Source organism: Vanellus vanellus (genome assembly GCF_965231255.1).
Source record: "Vanellus vanellus genome assembly, chromosome: Z".
NCBI classification, from domain to species: domain Eukaryota; kingdom Metazoa; phylum Chordata; class Aves; order Charadriiformes; family Charadriidae; genus Vanellus; species Vanellus vanellus.
The window spans coordinates 34,470,713-34,489,246 of record NC_138908.1 but is presented as its reverse complement, the minus strand read 5'-3'; the positions used below and the strand labels follow the sequence as shown (position 1 = coordinate 34,489,246).

At 39.9% G+C, this 18,534-nt stretch overlaps 1 protein-coding gene across 4 annotated transcripts in view; it reads right to left on the bottom strand.

Annotated features, from left to right (window-relative positions):
• The window catches only part of NRG1 (neuregulin 1), a gene marked incomplete at its 5' end in the record, with an annotated part of 184,635 nt that overhangs the window by 13,692 nt on the left and 152,409 nt on the right, over positions 1–18,534 (bottom strand). For 2 of the 4 annotated variants that reach the window (XM_082497201.1, XM_082497199.1), the window contains 3 exons: positions 1,664–1,687; positions 8,010–8,068; positions 14,887–15,016. In XM_082497201.1, coding sequence (XP_082353327.1) covers positions 1,664–1,687; positions 8,010–8,068; positions 14,887–15,016 — 213 coding nt within the window. Of the gene's footprint in view, positions 1–1,663; positions 1,688–8,009; positions 8,069–8,719; positions 8,788–14,886; positions 15,017–18,534 lie in introns of all 4 variants that reach the window. The other 2 variants (XM_082497198.1, XM_082497200.1) reach the window with 2 other exon arrangements.

Sequence of the window (18,534 nt, the reverse complement as noted above, 5' to 3'; positions counted from 1 at the left end):
AAGGGCAGAAGAGTTTTACAAAGCAGGGACCAAACTCCAACAGGGCACTTGTGGTTATACCAGGTATCACCCCAAAACTGCTCTCTCTCTCTAAGGGGTGTTAACATTTACAGAACCAGTTAACGATGCCCAGCTAAATAACATGTGCTGTGTTTACAGTGCTCATCAAACTCGTTTGAAAAAAATTAATAGCAGCCTCAGGGAAAAATCCATAAAGGAATGTATGTGCAGTGAGAATTTAGAAAAGGTTTTAGCCTGTTAAGAATTAAAAATCATTTGAATACATTTTTTTCCCCTGCAGATTGCTAGGAAAATCAAATCAACATGAGACTTGAGCAAAGATGCTAAATCCCTCTATCTGAAGCCTTTTGAACATGCACATGATGCAATTAATTTCACATCACCCTAATTTATACATAATCGATGATATATATGGTCTTAAATTTGCTCTGGTTTAAAGTTTTTCTTCCCACAGGTCTCTGGGGATTTTTAAAAGAATTTTATTCCAAGAGGTGGTTCCGCTGATGTAATTTCATAAATAAAGCAAAATTTGCAAGTCAGTTTTTTAAAGGATTTTAATTTAATTCCTCATATGTTAATGTAGCCATGTATCTTCTAGTACGTATGAGTGAGAATTAATATTATCTTGTGATAATAATAATAACAATAAGCTGGGTTGTGAGAGATTTTTTAAATTTGGACTTGTAATGGGTTTTCCACAGTTCAAAGCTTACATTAATGATGTTTTGTGGGGGCATTTTTAATAAGAACGTGAACTAAAATTGTGTGAAAAGCAACACTAACTGGTTCTTCTCATTTGATGACAATTTTAGGAGATTCTAAACTAAAACTGACCTGAACTTCAAGTTAGCCTATTCAAGAGAGGCATTATTTGTACCCCTGATTACAAAGTACACTCAAAGTACAGTCTATTCATGAAGAGGACTTATAAGATCTATTTCTATTATATTTAAGCTGAAGTGTAAAAATAATACCCACTGCCAGTGTTCTCGGTTGAGTGCAATATGAGTTTGGTATTAGAAATATTGAATGTAATTGCTGACTTGAGAATCTGGAGTATAGTTGTAGACTGCTACTTAATAACTTTCAGTTCACTTCTAATTAACAGACCTAGAAATGAATGTGTATATGTATATCATTTACACATACGTATATGCATCTGATTTACATACCTAGCTGTGGATTTAGACATAAAATTTTACTTGGAAACCAGAGCTCAAAACTGTAAATTCGCAGAATTTTAAGTGGCTATAAGAGCTTATCTTTTTTTATAGACTGGTTAGTCATTCTGCTTAATAATTACAGTGTTTCCAAAACCTGGCAACCCTAGAAGAACTTAGCAAAAGCAAATGTCAAAACTAGTCAAAATTACACAGCAGAAAAATGAATGTACACTATGTTATGATTACTTCAGTAATTCCTAGAACTCCTTAGGGCTTGAATATCCTATCACTATTACCATTTTAGTGAGCTGATCTCTGCTAACATTTTGACAAGAGTTGTTGTTATAGCTGTATGATCCCTTCTAAAGCATGAAGAAATTGGTTAAGAATTGAAAAGGGGAGGTGGAGAAAAAAAAATGAAAGGGGTTTATCTCTCAGGCTCTAAAATCTGCAGGCTAAAAGGAATGATTGGTCCATACCCATAAATTCAATCCCAAGATGCTCTGCCAATGCAGAAAGTTGACAAAAAAAAAGAAAGAAAAAGGAAAAAGTTTCAGAAAAGAGCAATATACTGTACTGAAAAATAAATCACATATGAGAATTATGGCTATTCTGTGTCTGCACATGAAACAGGACAAAGGGGCGCATGTTTAAGTGGGCAGTGCACAAGTGCGCCTCTGTAAGCTACATGACCAGACCTTCTGCAAGGGTTACACACCAAAATACGTATATGGGATCTGAACAGCCACAGTGCAGGGAACGCAGCAGGAACCATTAACCGCTAAAGGTCTTACTGAGATGAAGGGGACTATGGCCTGAGGATACCATGTGAAACGGCTGATGGTTTTCAGATAGGACCATGAGAGCACAGGGATGCTATACAAGGGGTGGCATCCGCCTGCAAATGGGTTGTGCATTGCTCTCCCTTCTGGCTCTGCTCCTGTCCCAGGTACGCGGCTCCTTGCTCTTGTGGGGTGCGACCTAGAGGTGGCTGGGACTGTTTGCTCAGCAGTGGGAGCCCTTTGCAGCTTTGCAAACTGACTGCAGCAGGTCTCTCATTTCTTGAAAATGGGAGGCCAACCCCTTTTCCCCTGCCTTTGGGCTGTGCTGCCTCAGCAGAACCACCCATTGGCCAGCTGGATGTACCCTGGGGTGCAGGGGCTGATGACATTTACAGGGATCACATGCCTAAACTAGCACCCCCAGGCCCCAGCAGCTGGGGGTGAGGAGGAACACATGTTCCCCCCAGCAGATACCCTAGGAGACCCTTCCCACGGGGCCAACACCGTAACTGTGGTAGCTCTCACTTTGTCTTTGTGTGCTGTGAAATATAGCAGCAAATTTTCTGACCAAATGGATTTTTTATGTAGTTTGTACACATTGGGAATGCCAATTCTTTCCTGCTAATCAGTAACATTTTAAGGGTTAAGTAAGTTGGAATCCATCCAGGTCTCTTCCTGAAGAGTCAGTATTACATGCTTGCATGAACACTGCTAACAATATACATTAGTTACACAGAAAGCTTGGTTAATCCTCCAATAAAATGAATGACATGCCCATGCATATATATTGCTATATTTATGCTTGCTTATAGGTAAGACACCTAGCCTGGATGTAATTTAATTTTAGGGGAAGTCATTCATATCATGCAGTTTCTATTTCAATTAATTCAATGGGAAGTTGGTACTTAAAATGGGAATATATTCTGGCTGAAAGCCCTAACAAGAAGACATGCTGAAGAAACATGCATTGCTTATCCAAACCTAGATGCCGTGTAGCTCTTATTTATCTTTGGTATTCCTAGCTACATTCCCTGGACCTGATTAAAAGAAAGTAGAATATCCCAACACTCCTCATTTTATAAACAAGTCATTATTTTCTTTTCCTATTTAACCCAATATTGTTGTATACTTTTTACATGCAATGTGGTTTCTACTGAATATTTGTTCAGATGCTCTAAGAAGAAATACAATTAATTATTTTTAACAACTCAGTTTTCATTCTGGATGTGATCTTTGTGGGGGCAATATTGGAAGAAAAAATGCTTGGGAAGCATTTTTGGGGGGGGCAAAAAGTGACTTACAGCTACAACTTATTAGATATATTGCAGCATGCTGGGGTCCAGGGCCTACAGAACAAGAATATGATGCCTGGAAATGCTGGAACATCTAGGTCCTCCAGGACTGAATGCTGTGTTCATGAATGGTGTGCCACAGATGCTGGGCACCCAAGATTTTGGGGTGGCTACTCTATAAATTTAGGTGGGTGGGTAGCCTGGGGACATGGTGCTTCCCAATGAGGGGTAAGCACAGTTGCAGGTTTGCGTGGAGACCTTGCACCTGACAAGAGAAGGACCTGTTTGGATCAACTGCATGCAGAAGCAGAGAGGTCCAGGGAGACCAGTTTCACCTCTGAAGCATCAAGGTGCCATGTTTCTTAAGTCATTGTTTAGTTTTCTTATTAAATGTGTTCTGTGGGTAATGAGAAATTCTAAAAAAGTTTCTTTTTCATGTAATTTGAATTGAACACCAACTAAAATCCCCCCAAACTACCACAGAGAAGAACCCCTAACTGTCAGCCAACTCTGCTTGAGGGGCTGGGATGCTGTTTCTCTCTGTGAGGCTTAGGATCCACTTTGGATCCTAAATCTTGGTTCATTTCAGTGGTACTCAGGCTGCAAAATAAATTTTGAACTTGGGATGTTAAGTCCTGTGGCTCCTGTAAAAGTGTTATCCTACAACTGTACTTCGAGTCTCAGAAGTACAGAAAATGTCCTTCCTTAATTAGAGATTGAGTGAGCAGTTTATAGTGAAAAACTGTCTTCTTTAACCTTGAGCAGAAGATGGACAATTACATTTTTCAAATATATTTGTATCATTTCAGAGTCTTGATCTCAGCACATAAAGAGTGCACATTCAGGTTGCTGAAAGGCTTTAGAAAATTAAAATTTCAGGTAAGATTGTCTAGTACCCTCACTCAGGTGTGACCACTTGAGAAATATACAGAAATTGAGAAATCCTGAGCGAACAGAAGTGCTGAAAGATGGACTTCTGAAGATGTGTAGTTTACGTGGAAAGACCGAAAAATTGAGGCCCTTACAGAGCAATAGCAGTTTTGGTCATGCCTCTAGAATATCATAGCTTTACTCAACTCCTGCTGCTTTAATTTCTCAGCCAGGCTCCTCTTGACAATATGAGGCAGGGGCTCTCATCTAAATAGAAATTTCCCTTTGTGCCTCTTGATACTGTCCCTCTTGCTCACCAAGGATGGCAGAGCTGAAATGGACACAGTTTAAACTGGTGTCCCATGCTGAAACACTTGTCTTTAGGAAGGCAGGGACCACATTGAATTCATGCCCAAGATGGCTCACAGCATGCCCAAGTTGTGCACAAGTTGTTCTATATTTACAATACGTATATAACTGCTAACTTGTGAAGCAAGCAAGTAGATTCGCCCTTTGGATGGGGTCCTTGGCCCATCTGGGGCTTTTAGGAGGACAGAGAGTTTACCTGTGATTATGCTCTAGGGAAGTTTCCTTCACCTCCTACTAATCCAAGGCTCCGCCAGTGTTTCTTATCCCAAGGATCATTCTGCACAGTGTTGCTATAAGAGTTCTCACGCATAACTACACAAAAATTAGCCAAAACTTTTAATGTTAATTCATTACTTTTATTTTCCTCCATTTGCTTTGCTTCCTTGCCTTCAAGGGAGTGAAGGTGTGAACATTCAAATACAGCAAATATATCTGCATGGAACAGATGTATTTTTGCAATACTTTTGTGGACCACTTTCTGGTGTCTTGCGGACCAATGATGGACTACGACCCTCAAAGTCAAAACCGCTGCAGCAGAAAGCCCGAGTATTGGGAAATACAACTGGTAGCAGCTATGTTCAAGGAACCAGCCAGACTCCATAGATGAGCAAAACTAGCAGTTTGTTCTTTAGTTTCCTTTGGTCTGCAGTAAGCACCAAGTGAAAGGGAAAAATTGCATAGTTGCAGTGCTGGAAGTAACTGTGGAAATGGGAAATCTAACAGACATCACTTTTCACTTACAACAGGTTGTCCTATGGTTTGGTGTGTTTACCAAGCTGGAATCCAAGGGACTGTCACCCTAACCATGTGCTTTCCAGTAGTTTCCCTCACGTCCATTCCCAATTATGCTCACATTTCCACTGACAGGCATTTCTACGGATGAACTTTCTTAAAATGGAGATCCACCTAATTTCCTGTGTCCCTTTTCAACCCATTTTTAGTGCACTATGATAACTGAATCCTCCAGGGCTAACCAAACCACTGCCGAGATAAGCCAGTTAGCCTTGCCCTGTGTTGGGACAGGAGATTTCCAGAATACTTAGCATCGGCCTTGTTTTGATCTTGCAAAAGGCCTTCAGCAAAGCTCCTAACTTCAGGACTCTTACAAATACCAACTCTAGGGCAGATTTCTGAAGCTTTTTCTCAACAGCCAAATACAGAGCCTTAAGGCAGTAAAAGCTCATCAGTAGGCACACTTGGCGTGGAACACCATTGACCCTTTCTTTCCAAATGAAGGAAGACCATTCTGAAAGCACATAAAATTACATAGCACTTTGTAGATCACATGTACACTTCTGTTTCCTACTGGCACTTATGCTGTTTTACATCCCGATTTGCTCTGTACTTTGCAAAAGCTCCATCTACAGAGCTAAGTTAATCACCTGCAACACTTGGTGTGAAATATGAGCTTGACTTGAAGCCCCAAATGCAACATTTGCCTAAAGATAACTCTCATTCTAAATCCCATTTTTAATTGTATGCTCTGGTCTGTGTTGGGTGCAATAATAAAAAGTCATATAAATGCTTCTTCATTGATTTTTTTTTTTGTTAGATATAAATATACGCTCACCGGACCCTCCCCAAAATTGTCATTTTAAGATTTGTAGCAGTTTAAGAAGCCTGACGTTATACTGCAGATGCAGGGTAGGCAGAAGTCCCAGAGTCTCATAGCCATTGCCTGGGGCTCTCAGAGTAGCCTGAGGTAGGTAGTGGTGTGCCAGTGCATTTCAAGGAGAGGAGGGCTGGACCAGCTTAAGTACTTACAGCTGAGCATAACTCTTGCAGCAAGGCAAGGGCATCTATGCCTTTTCCACGGAGGCAACTTCAGAAAATCTCAGCCTGCTGTCTACTGCCCAAAGATTAGTTTAAAAATCCCAACCAGAGTTAGGTAACTGAAAAACCTGGAAAACTAATGAAGGTAAACCCACCTAAACATCTTTTTTTTTTTTTTTTTTTTTTTAATGGGTAGGAAAATGAATTTATCATCAACATAAAATCCTTCCATACTTTTCAGGGTGAATTCAGCAGTAAACTATGGATCTTATGTTTTTACAGCACTTCCTTTTAAATGATTTGTCTAAGATCAGAAAACCTTAATTGCACTTTTCACTACAATACGCAGAAAAGACTATTTAAATCTAACATTTGGTAAACTTAAAAGACTGTAACAGCATAAAAATTTTCAAATACATAGTTACTAGAGGCATTTTAAAAATAACTCACACTAATAAAGCTTATAAAACAGAGCATAAAATACACACTTGAATGCTGGAAGGTCTAGTCTCCAGTCAGCACCCTTGGGATTTACATGGGTAGCTTCCATGATGGGCAGTATGAATTATGTATGGACATTTTTCATCCATCAGTATAAGAGAAAACCTATGCATTTCTTCAGGCTCCAAAATGTCCAGCACATGCTAACAGCTTTTTGTCCTATATACTAATGGAAATTAAATTAAGCTAGCCTATAGTCTCTGAAATCTTTCTGTGCTGGCAAGTAATCCATCAAAAAAAACCTTCCTATAATACTGCTCTTAGATCATAGTACATTCTGATGGCAGCGACGATTAATTATGAATAGTATCAATGCATTAAAATGTAAGATCTGACCAATTTCCTTATATGTTACCTTTGACTTTGCTATAGCCAATGAGAGAAAATAAATATTCAATGTACTCTCTGTTTCCTCCCTGACTAATAATAATAATTAATCCGCCCCTCCATGGGAAAGCTTATGAGATGTGACTGCAGTGCTGATTCTACCAGCAGTGTGACATAGACAGTCATGTGTGTGCGCATGTGTGTGTGCATGTGTGTGTGTGTGGGGTACATTTCTTTGGCCAATTAATCTGGCTCTGAAATGCTTGATCTCTTGCACCTGTTACCCACAAATAAATATGTCAGACCCCATTGTTTATGCCGTCTCTCCCCCCTTTTCTTTTTCTTTCCATGCTCTTTCTCCTGTAAATTGGACAATGAGGAGGAAGAACACTTTAATCCTGTTCAGCATGTAAGCAGGTCAATTACCTTTAATGTGTAGGTCCAAATTGGCATGTAAGCAGGTCAATTACCTTTAATGTGTAGGTCCAAATACAAATCTCATGTGCAAGTAGAGGATTAGCTACCTGTCCCTGTGTTGGAGGAGTGCTTCTCTATACAGACACTCATAAGCTTTTTGTGGCAAATAAAATATGAGACTTTTGAAATGTCATTTTTTCACTTTTACTGCTTAATGTCAGTGGGGAGTCCATATCACATCATTCAGTGTTAATATCACAGCATCCCTACGTCTTGCATTTCTGCATAACCTCAATGCCAAACAATCCAGGAGAGTATTGCAATTGCTTTTTGTTATCATTTTCATGCAAAAGGCAGAGACAATCAATATTAGGCCTTAGGCAACAAATCTAGTTACAGATAAAAAAAAATTGGAGGAAAGATGCAGCGACAAGAAAGCAGCACCGACTGAGCATGCTTCTACTGCGGCACAGACAGAAAGGTAGTGGACGTACTGTAGAAGCTGGCCATTACGTAGTTTTGGCAGCGATCACCAGTAAATTCATTTGGGCACCTGAGAGGAAAAACAAACAAAAAAAATGGTAGAGAAAAAACAGAGAAAAGAGAAGAGGTGAACATATGCTAAGAAAGAAGCTCCTTCAGTGTGAACTGATAAGACTTGGTGAGTTCACTTTCAGAAACTGAATCTCGGTTTAGCATGTCAAAATGGTTCAAGATGTTGAGAGCAACTCATTTGCTCTGTGGAAATGAAAATAAATACCCCCCTGAAAAACCAGCCAAACCCAAACCAATCCAGATCAAAGTGTGTTTCGAGATGTGAGACAGAAATTCACCATTCCAAATTCCCAAATTGCTTTTAGGATGCACTTCCACAAGGCAGTGAGGACACAAGATCTGTACATCACTCATCTCCATGAGTTTGCTCTTTTAGGGTTGCACCTTATAGCAGTCTCCTAAACAAGAAAGCTGCCAGTGTGTGCAATACAAATGCATCTGTGAACGGATGGAAAGATCAAAAATCACACAAACGAGAAACATTTTGGAGGTCAATAATGCCATGGTGTACAGATTTTACTTTAGACAATCAGGTCATAAATTAGTGTGTAAAGAGGCCGGTTCCAGCTGAACTGTGAAAACACCAAGTACTATTGATTTTGTTGCTGTAGTTGGGGAAGAAAGCAAAGTTCAGATTATTTTAACATACTTTCTTGGTTTTGGATTTTCATGGGCAGAGTTTCAGTACATCTTGCTCCAGTGAATCCAGGTTGGCACCTAAAGGGCAAAAACGTGATAAGCAATAGTACACCAAAACCACTGCACTAACAGACTGACATCTGCTGGCCTATGGAGATGGGAGTGCATTAAGTGACCTCCTGGTTAGGTGTTAGTGAAAAATGGTCAGAAAAGGGGCAAGAAAGTGTAACCTTTCCAGAAGATAACACTTTGCAAAATTTACAGAAAAAATTCACAAGAGAAAAAAAATCTAGGAAGTCTTTTTGCTTGTCTGTTTTGAAAAAGATAGAAGAATCAGGGCTAGCAAAAATGGGTATCAGCTCATTGCTTATTCCACCTCATGAAGGGACCAGATTGAGTTTTTTCAAATTTCCAATGCAGAGTGTAACAGCAATGTACACTGTTTTCATCAGTCACACAAAATCTATCAAAATACCATGATTTCCCTATTTCTGTAATTGCACGTTTTATCTTCCAGTAATTTTCATTGAAGAGGAATAGTTAAAACAACAATCACAGAAAAGCCAAAAAAATTCCAAAAAGGGAGAAGATAAACTTAAACCCAAAGGCAGGAAGTATATTCAACGTGGCTGACAAATGGAAAAATAGTCAGTCTAATCAATCAATAAGTAAGATAAGAGGGCAGAAGTGCTTTCAAAATTTGAAGCCCAATAGCTGTCCACCATTTCAGTCCATAAGCTCTTCTGCAGAAAACTTCAGTGCAGATTTCCCCGTGGTCATAATGAAGGAATTTTTCTTCTGTGCTTTGCCTGTTTTTTCTTGCTGCTGCTGTCTGTCAATTCTTCCTTCACCTTTATTCTCCATTTTGGAGCAGAGCTGAGGCTCCCAAAATATCACCATAGCCATGCAGGCTCCTGTGCTTCAGATGTAAGTGTGAATTACTGTCCGCCACACTAAACCTCTATAGATTTCCATCTTCTTTCCTCCTCCTTCTTCTATCCACTTGTACTCAGCGTGTAACCTGAAATTACCTGAAATCTGCTTCCCTGAGTACTTCTCTCTTCTGTTGCCTGACTTTCTGATGCTCTCCATGAGTTTGCCATGGTGCAAGAATGTCTCTTTTTCTCCTGCTGCCAATCTGGTGCTAGCTTCCTTTCCCAACTGCTTCAATATTTACTCATCAGGGGTTGAAGAGCCTTCTTATTTGCAAATGCACATTGTTCAGAACAATCTTCCACCTCTTCTATCTGAGTTTCATGTGCATTAAAAGCTGTCCTGATTTTTTAAATTCCACTCTTCCACAACCTCCTCTAGCCCTAAGGATCAGGGATCCTGCCCTTATACAAGTGGGACTTCCAGAAAATCACTTTGGCAGAGGACAAGGGTCAGGCATAAACACTAGTATCTTGTTTAAATGAACCACGTAGGACTGATTTTTGTATAATAAAGGTATATTTTGAGGATCTGCAGATGATTCTTTGGAACTGATTTGCTGTAATGATATATTTGTTTATTAAGGAAGGGAGTATCTGTTCTTCAGAGCCAAGGTCACATCTTCTTGTAAGTACCCAGTGTAGAGAGATCTCAGACTCCACAGATATATTCAGTTGAGAAAAATGCAACAAGGATAACTGTCATGAATGGGTGATATTGCTGGGCATGATAGAAGACTTTTTGCATCTTTTATACAACGCAAAATGCCTTTGATAGAAGGCATTTTGATCCGTGTTACTGAATGAGAGTAAAAATGGTTTACCCCTGTGATTTCAGTTTTATTTTGCACTATAGTGATCTTGATCAATTCCCGTCCCAGGAAAGCTGGCATTCACACCTGCATTGGCTTTCGTTTCACAGGGACCTTTACATCTTGTTCGTCAGGCTCAGCCCTACACCATCCCAATGAACATGCTGCTGATTAAAAGCCTCAGGCTTTGCTCCTGCCACTGGCCGGTGGTGGTTGCTTGCTCCCTCTGTGCTTGTTTTCAGATGTTGGTGCAGCTGTGGAGGTGACGAAAACAACTGCAGCACTAGTGTAGACAATGCTGAAATCGATTCCAGACCAAGCAGGATCAGCCCTGTTGAGACAGCCCTGGAAACAGTTCAGGTGGGTTTATACTTGCTCTGAAACCATTGTCAGCAGACTGCAGCACCTGCTGCTAAGAACAAGTCCAGGGTGAGCCAGCTGAGACGACAGCCAAGATGAGCCTGTCCGCTTATGATTATGTGTGAATGCTAAAAGCATTTTACTGCTCCGATATGCAGTGCAGCGTTGTTTCCAGTGCTGTTTGGCGGGTTGTTTACTGTAGACTGTGCTTTTCAAACAGGTTGCGATGGTGTCATTTTGAAAACACCTTGTCCTACCCAAAGATTCCAGACCATATTTCTTCTTGTGTCTTTCTTTTCTAGTTCATTATCCATGTACCATTTTCTTTTATGAGACTAGCAAAAGTTGGAGTCAAGCAACTCAGGGCAACAAGGAGACATTTATGCTGGAAGACCCTCATAATTTCCTTTCTGACTAAAAAAAGGCTACTCAGTCTATTTATTTACTGTATTAATTGGGTGAAACCACAATACTAAACAACATATACTAAAATAATTGCTTTTTCCTCTATACACAGTAGTTGCAAAGAGCAGTATTTACATGCATTCAGATGGCACTTCTCAGAACACTGAATGCATATCATCAAACTGTTTTTCGTCAGGAGAGGAATGGCTGAATGGATCAGGACCTCACATTTCCATTTCACCCACCACCTATAAGCAAAAGCATTGTGGGAGAATCTTTTTTTTCATGGGAAGTACAGTATACTTCTGTTTTTAGTAGTCCATAGTAGTCAGAACTAGTATTTCTATCCTGCCTGTTGAACAAATATCTCTGGAACTTTTGCTAGCATCTCATGGAAACAAATTTTCTCTTTTTGCTCTTTTCAAGAACCTTCTGTCAACTCCTGTTCCACCGAGGCCTTTACATCAAGATGGATATAGAAAATGGCTATATCATTAAAAAGTACGTAATTCACTCTTTTGCTGTTAAGAAAAGAAGCAGCATCCTTCTGTTAGAGAGAAGCATTATTTTCATCCAGTTAAAGTTGGATGAAAATTCATTTCTTCAGTAACAACAAAAGCACTACAAAAGACGATCTCTGTGAGTAAGGAATCAATTAGTCAGACGAGCAAGGCCTTCACGGTAGGATACTTCAAAAGAACACTCTAAAAGCGTAACAGATATTATATTCATAGAGATTCTTCTTCAAGTAAGACACAAATGTTAGGAATTCTGTTCTTGATTTTGTATTTATTGAAGAAGCTATCTGATATTTTTGTCTTAAGTAAACTTGGGGTCATAGTTCCAACTGGACAGAAATTACTTAGGAACCTCAGTCTTATAAGAAGCCAATAAGGTCCAGACTTCTGAAGTCTATGGTGTTTTCAAAATGTGACTCATGTTCCTATGCAACTTCTGAAAATTTCATACACGAGTTTGTTTAAGCAGTCTCAAAGCTTCCTTTTTCATCTTTCATATTTTGAGATTGTTTTGTTCAGTCTGGGCCCGTAACTGTAAGATATATAGGGAACATGCACACTAACAGAGATGTCGCTGTACGATGCATTACTAAGTCTTCGCACGTTTCTTGAGGATTTCACGTGGCTACCTCTTGAAAGCAGGGAATTTTCTCGAAGTTTACACCAGCATCTGTGAGAGCAAGACCTGATCCAGTCTAGATCATTACACTATGTATTTTACAAAACACTTTTTTTTTTTTTAATACATAGCTAGATTTTAACAGAAGATGGATTTAGAAGCTCCCTTTTTAAATAGAATAGGGGGGTTACAAAACCAGAGATATCACTTGGAAAATTCCATGGTTGTTGTTAATCTGAGTCATGTTTTTTTGGTTAGGGATAAAACCAATTTAGAATGATATGGCTCATGCTTTAGAAATTTTGTTTTTGCTCTCAACAGATGCACCATATGGAAAAATGTGAACTTGCTACTGAGGCAGAAATATGAAGAGCAAGTACCATATTTCAAGCATTCTGTTTCCACAGGCGTGTTCTGGGGGAAGATTTATTTTCTCAGAACAATGAAGGCAATGTGTACTGGTTAGACTTTTTTTTTTTAATTAACACTGGAATACTAGAATTAAAAGTATACATCTGTATTTTTAATGAAACAAGAAGACAATCGTATTTTGTCTTTTCAGTTTCCCAGTACACTCACTTTCAAGTACCAACATTTCTATATCTTACATAGCTGTATTGCATCCTGTTTTGCTACACAACATAATGTTTCAGTTCTGGCAAGTATTAGAGGGCATAGCAAAATGCCCTGCAAAATAGTGGTGGTCCCGACTGTCCTCAGGATAAGAATCCTTTTCCACTGCCTTACTGTAAATGAGATTCACCCTCTCTGATTTTACAGCTCTGATGCTTTTTCCAAATAGATCTTGGGCCACCCAGAGAGAGGCACATCTGCCAAATTTGGGGATTACCTTTTCTTTCAATTAGAGCCCCAGAATTAAAAGTTATTTCTTGTCTACAAGAGGGAAAATAATCCCCACTTCACTCAAGTGTCTCCAAGACAGTTAAAAAATTAGCCAATATATAACTAATATATATAACTATATAACTATAACTATAATTTGACTATGTTTGTTATCAAATAACAAACATAGTCAAATCTCTGAAGTTTTTTTTTTTTTTAAAGTCCCCATACCAGTGAAAATGGGATACTTCTGAAACTGTCAAGACAATGCTAATTATTAGCAAGTCTGCTAGATGCTCAGTTCTGCTGCCCTGGAGTTTTCTGAGCAGCGTTTGGACAGGAAGTTGAAACAGGCAGGTAGGCTCTTGTACATGCCCTGGAGAGTCATAGCAAACTGCTTATCTTGTACTGCTGGCTTATAGCAATCATGTAGATTTAACACAAATCTTTCCTTCTCTCTCTCAAAAAAAGAATCCAACACACCACAGCCAGTAACTTTTCATATTCACTTTAGCTAAAAATGATTCTAAAATCAATGAAATATTCATCACTTTCAGCAAAAGAGCAATCTGTGAAAAAACAAAGCAAAACAAAGCTCATGAAGGTAACATCCTTCTACAAAAAAGAAAACTCACAAGTAAAGCAGAACATTTTTTTTTAATTAACAAGAGAGACAAGCAGTCAATCCCTTCCTGACCTAATGAAAGCATCACAGACCTTCACTTAACTCACCCACCAGAGTCTTCTCTACAATCAGTGTAATTTGATTTTTAGTCCTAAAAGACTGAAAATCTATGCAGTTAAACAGATGACAGTCTTTACTGACCACTGAGTCTTGTCTGTCTGAAAAACGGCAATATCCTCACAAAAGTGCCCCCTTTCTGCTCAATCCTGCTAGGTCCCAAGGATGTTTCCCAAGGTTTAAACGCTGAGTTCTCTCTCAAGCCAGGGAGAAGCCATAACTCACTATGACTAGTTCAGCTCCACAGGTAAATGCTACATGATGTGCTACCAGGCAGGAGGTGAACTCCAGTGCTGTAGCTCTTCATGGATGTTCTCCAACATAATGGACTATTGCAACAGCCAAATACAGCATAGGCCAGGACTTGAGAAAGGTACACAAGCACACTCTTAAAACTAAACTCATACAACTTCCTGAATCAAGTTACACATGAAATAGTAACCTCCACCAATTACCATGACATTCATTGTTTTTTATGCAATTAAACACAACAGCAAAAACTCCAGTTGTGAATCTGGTTTCATCAGAAAGTGTTCAGTTACTACAGCAGACAATAAAAATAACCAGTTTGTCCTGTATAGAGGATACTTATCCAAAGCAGTTATACACACACCTTTTTTTGCTATTTGCAGTGTATTTAGTTTACAGTATCTGTTTCATTATTTCAAACATGTCTCAAGTTGTGATATTTCATGCCATGTAAACATCAATGGAGCTTGCTCAGACAGCATCATGTGGGAAGATTTCCTAGTTAACCTCTGTTATGCCTCATATACAGAACACAGAGGTCACTCTTGGTAGGTTATTTTCACATCCATGTACTTAAAAATGAAGAAATATCTAATGCCGCAAGTACAGGAAAACAAATTGTTAAGGCGCTCCTTTAAAGAAAAAGCATTTCTGGAACCGGGAAACTCCACCAAAGTAAGCAAATGGGATTTCTTACCTGCACAGGTATCTTGGGGGGTTTGGGAGGTCTTTAACCATGTAACACTCTCCCCCATTTACACAGAAGGCTTTCTGCTTTATGTCACATTTCGTGAGATGACTTGTCCCAGTTGTAGATGTGGAAGTGGCTGGAAAAGACAAGAGTGAAAATATGGATCAGAATGGCTTAGTTTTTCTTCCTGGCTGGTAATTATACTTGTATGTGAGGGAAGAAGTAAGGCCAGGGAGGATGTAACATGTCCTCTGAGCTCTCTATCTGCTGCTACCACAAGCAGTAATTACCTGACCCTGTATTTTTGCTGATCGACCCAGTGTGGGAGGAAGGGGGGATTTCACTAGCCCTGTCTATCAAGTGACCTTAAATTTCTGCAATAGTCATGTATTTAATTAAATATGTGTAATTTATGTGCAGTTACTTATATTGCATTAATTACATGCAAGTGATTTTGGGGTGTGAGAGTCATTACAGACTGCTGACATAGTGCCCAATAAAATGAGGGCCTGGATAAGGTTTCAGCCCAGCATTGCCTTGATGTAGGTGTTTTTCAGTGCAGTTTAACCTGACGTCCCATGCTGATTCAATCCCTTGGGACTGAACCCCTTGGTCCAGCCCCTGCTTTCTTCCCAGGGGAGAGGGTGACTGGCTGAATGCTGAATGCCTCTTCCCCTGCTCCTAAATGAGGGCTGTGGCTGCTTTGGTTTGACTCTGTAGGGAGGGAGAGGACAGTGGATCTGGACGCATCATCCCTTCCTGTGCATATATGATTGCCACCTTTGTGTCCACAGGACTCTGATCCAAAGGCCAACCTAACATCTCCTGCTGATGGGCTCATCAGCATGAAGTATTAACAGTTTTGGGCCACCGATGCTGCCAGATACTGTTAGGCATCTAAATTGCTATCAAATGGAAGCACCCCTGTGCCTGCAGTGTTTCTTAGCTTACTCCCTGCTGCATTTAGGGAATACCTGGAGAACGCATGAGCAGGGTTTAGTTAGCAACCTTTAAGGAGGCTGCCAGGGTAGGATGAGAAATCCCAGCCGTAGGATTTGCCCATGCAGTGTCTGTCTAAGAAATGATAGAGACCTGACCAATGGGAGCAGTTCTGGAGGAGAGACAATGCAGGCATGTACCTGCTAGGCTGCAGCTGCAGACCCAAACTACAATCTCTGGTTGCTCCCTAGTTTGGATAATTTTTTCTCTAAATTCTGTCAAAACAGGGTAGGCAGGCCTGGACACCAGTCAGTACTCAGCTCAGGAACCATGCCACTGATGGGATATGTGACCTCTGGCAACTCATTCAGGTTATTCATTTCACTTGATTTTATCTGCTTAAAACTAAATCATTTAGTTGTAAAGTGTTCTCCACTGCTCACAGAAAGCAACTCAACTTATCCCCACAATTGGTGGGATAAACAGCTCATTTGTCTCTCTACATTGACTGTAGAGCAAGCTTAAGCTCTTGAGAACATTACCCTAATTTTTAAATGGCTAAAACTAACTGAAGTGACTGTGATCTGTAAAAAATGGGGAAGATTCCTGCATGGTTTTTGTTTAGCCATCTCCAGGCATAGACAAGTAAGAAATTTTGTTATAGTGCTGAACAAATCCCAATATTTTAGTTTCTGAAAGATAGCTTCTACCCTGAGGTGGAACAGTGCTTTTATCTATTGACTGATTCCACCAGAGCTGATTAGAAAGCTGCAAGCACCTACACAAAAGTTGTCTGATATTCAAAGCCTTTTATAACATGAAGGCACCCAAGGGGGCATGCTTATAATAGGCAATGCATGACATTCTACCATTTGCTGCAAACATTGAATCCAAAGAAAACATGCTTTTGGCTATCAACAAATACCACTTACACATTTCAAGTTCTTCTTTCTGAGAATAAGGATGGAGTAGTCCCTGTCACATTTGATTTTCATGTGTTTCCCATTATCTTCCAAGTAAAACTGTGTTTTTAGCACTCAGCACTTGGGATTATGGGCCACCTTGGCTGGCATCATTTTCAGAGTGGCTTTAGCTATCTTGTTTCAATGACACATGAGATAGTGACTGAGATATTTAAGTCCCTGCTTTTACTCCATCAAAACCCCATCCGCCTGTACAGCTATTGTCTCTCATACCCCTTCCTTCCTTTACCATTAATCACCAGCATGCCAGCTTCTTTCTCTTTCTTCCACGATACTTTGCTTGCATGGGATGCCTTCCTCTGACGAGCCAGGAAAAGCCCTCCTGTGACCTCTTCCAAAATGCAAGCTGCCTCCTGCTTCTCACTGTTGCACCCACCCATTGTGTCACATCTCCCCAGATCCTGATCTTGACTGGGGCCTCTAAGTGCTAATGAAATGCAAACACAGAGTAATAATTCCTCGTAATAACACATTCCTTTCTCCTGGCCCCTCAAAGCATGATTTATAACCTCTCAGACCAGCATAAATTTATGCCTTGTCTAGAGGCAGGAAAAGGGGTCATGTTTTAAGAGTAGTCTGACACTCTTTCAGCGAGCACCGGTTCAAACAGGACTTTGCACCCAATGTTGACAAAAGGCTGGCCAACAGATTGCCATCAGCTCAGCGGTGAAGGGTCGTCTATGCTTGATGTCAGTGGGTTGACCACCATCCTTGATATGAATCTCAGGATGGGGGGGATTTGCCTTGTGGAAGGACCTTTCCTTCTTCACTAGCTTGAAAGGAACTTGGATTATTAGCCCAAAGGAGATATCTGACATGACAGGTTACAGCACACCAAGACCTAAGATGTGACAAATGCGGTTGAGTGGATCCCATCGACATAGTAATGCCCATTTTGAAGCCTTTGTGAGGCCTAACAGGTAAACTCACTGATAAGCTTATCCCTTCTGAGAGCCTATCCACATTTATGTCCTTTTACCTTACTAAAAGACTTCAACCTGCAAGTGAGACAAGCACTCTGAATATGTCCTCAAGATCAGAATGCTAATGCATTAATTTGGAAGGGAAAAAAAGCAACATTGTCTGCAGCATTTATGACAAAAAAGCATTTTGCTACCCTGCTGGCTAATGGAATGTTTTAAATTAAATCATGAAGTAGCAAGTGGGCTTATAGCTACCTATAATTGTTTTCATCGTCTTGCTTACTGCTTTTTCTTTAAGCAGCAGCTCAATCAAAAGCAGATCACTGTGGAGTTTCAAAGTAACAGTTATTTCCCATCTGATGTAAGTGAGCATTGGATAGTGTCAATCGCTCTGAACTGAATACTAGAGATGGGAATAATCTGCAGTTCTCAGAGAAATCTCACGATACAAGGGCTTTACACATATTTGTGAGGAGTGCATCTATGCATGTTTTTGGCATCAAAACTCTTGTATAAATCTTGCACGAGAATTTTCTCTGCATTACTGATCCACTACCACTGTAGTCCCAATGTACCTAAGCTTTGTAATTCCATGGGGTGAGGGGAAGGAAAAAGTCTCCAGTGAGTTAATTCTGATATTAGGTTGGGGTTTTTTTTGCAAAGGATGCATAGTTTTTATAGCATATGGCCAGTATTCAGTGTATGCACTGTAAGTCTATTTTGCAAATTAAATACAAGAAACACTAACTATGGTTTTGGGTTTCACTTAAAGCCACATGACGGAAGAAATGTGGTGTTTGGGAGCAGGT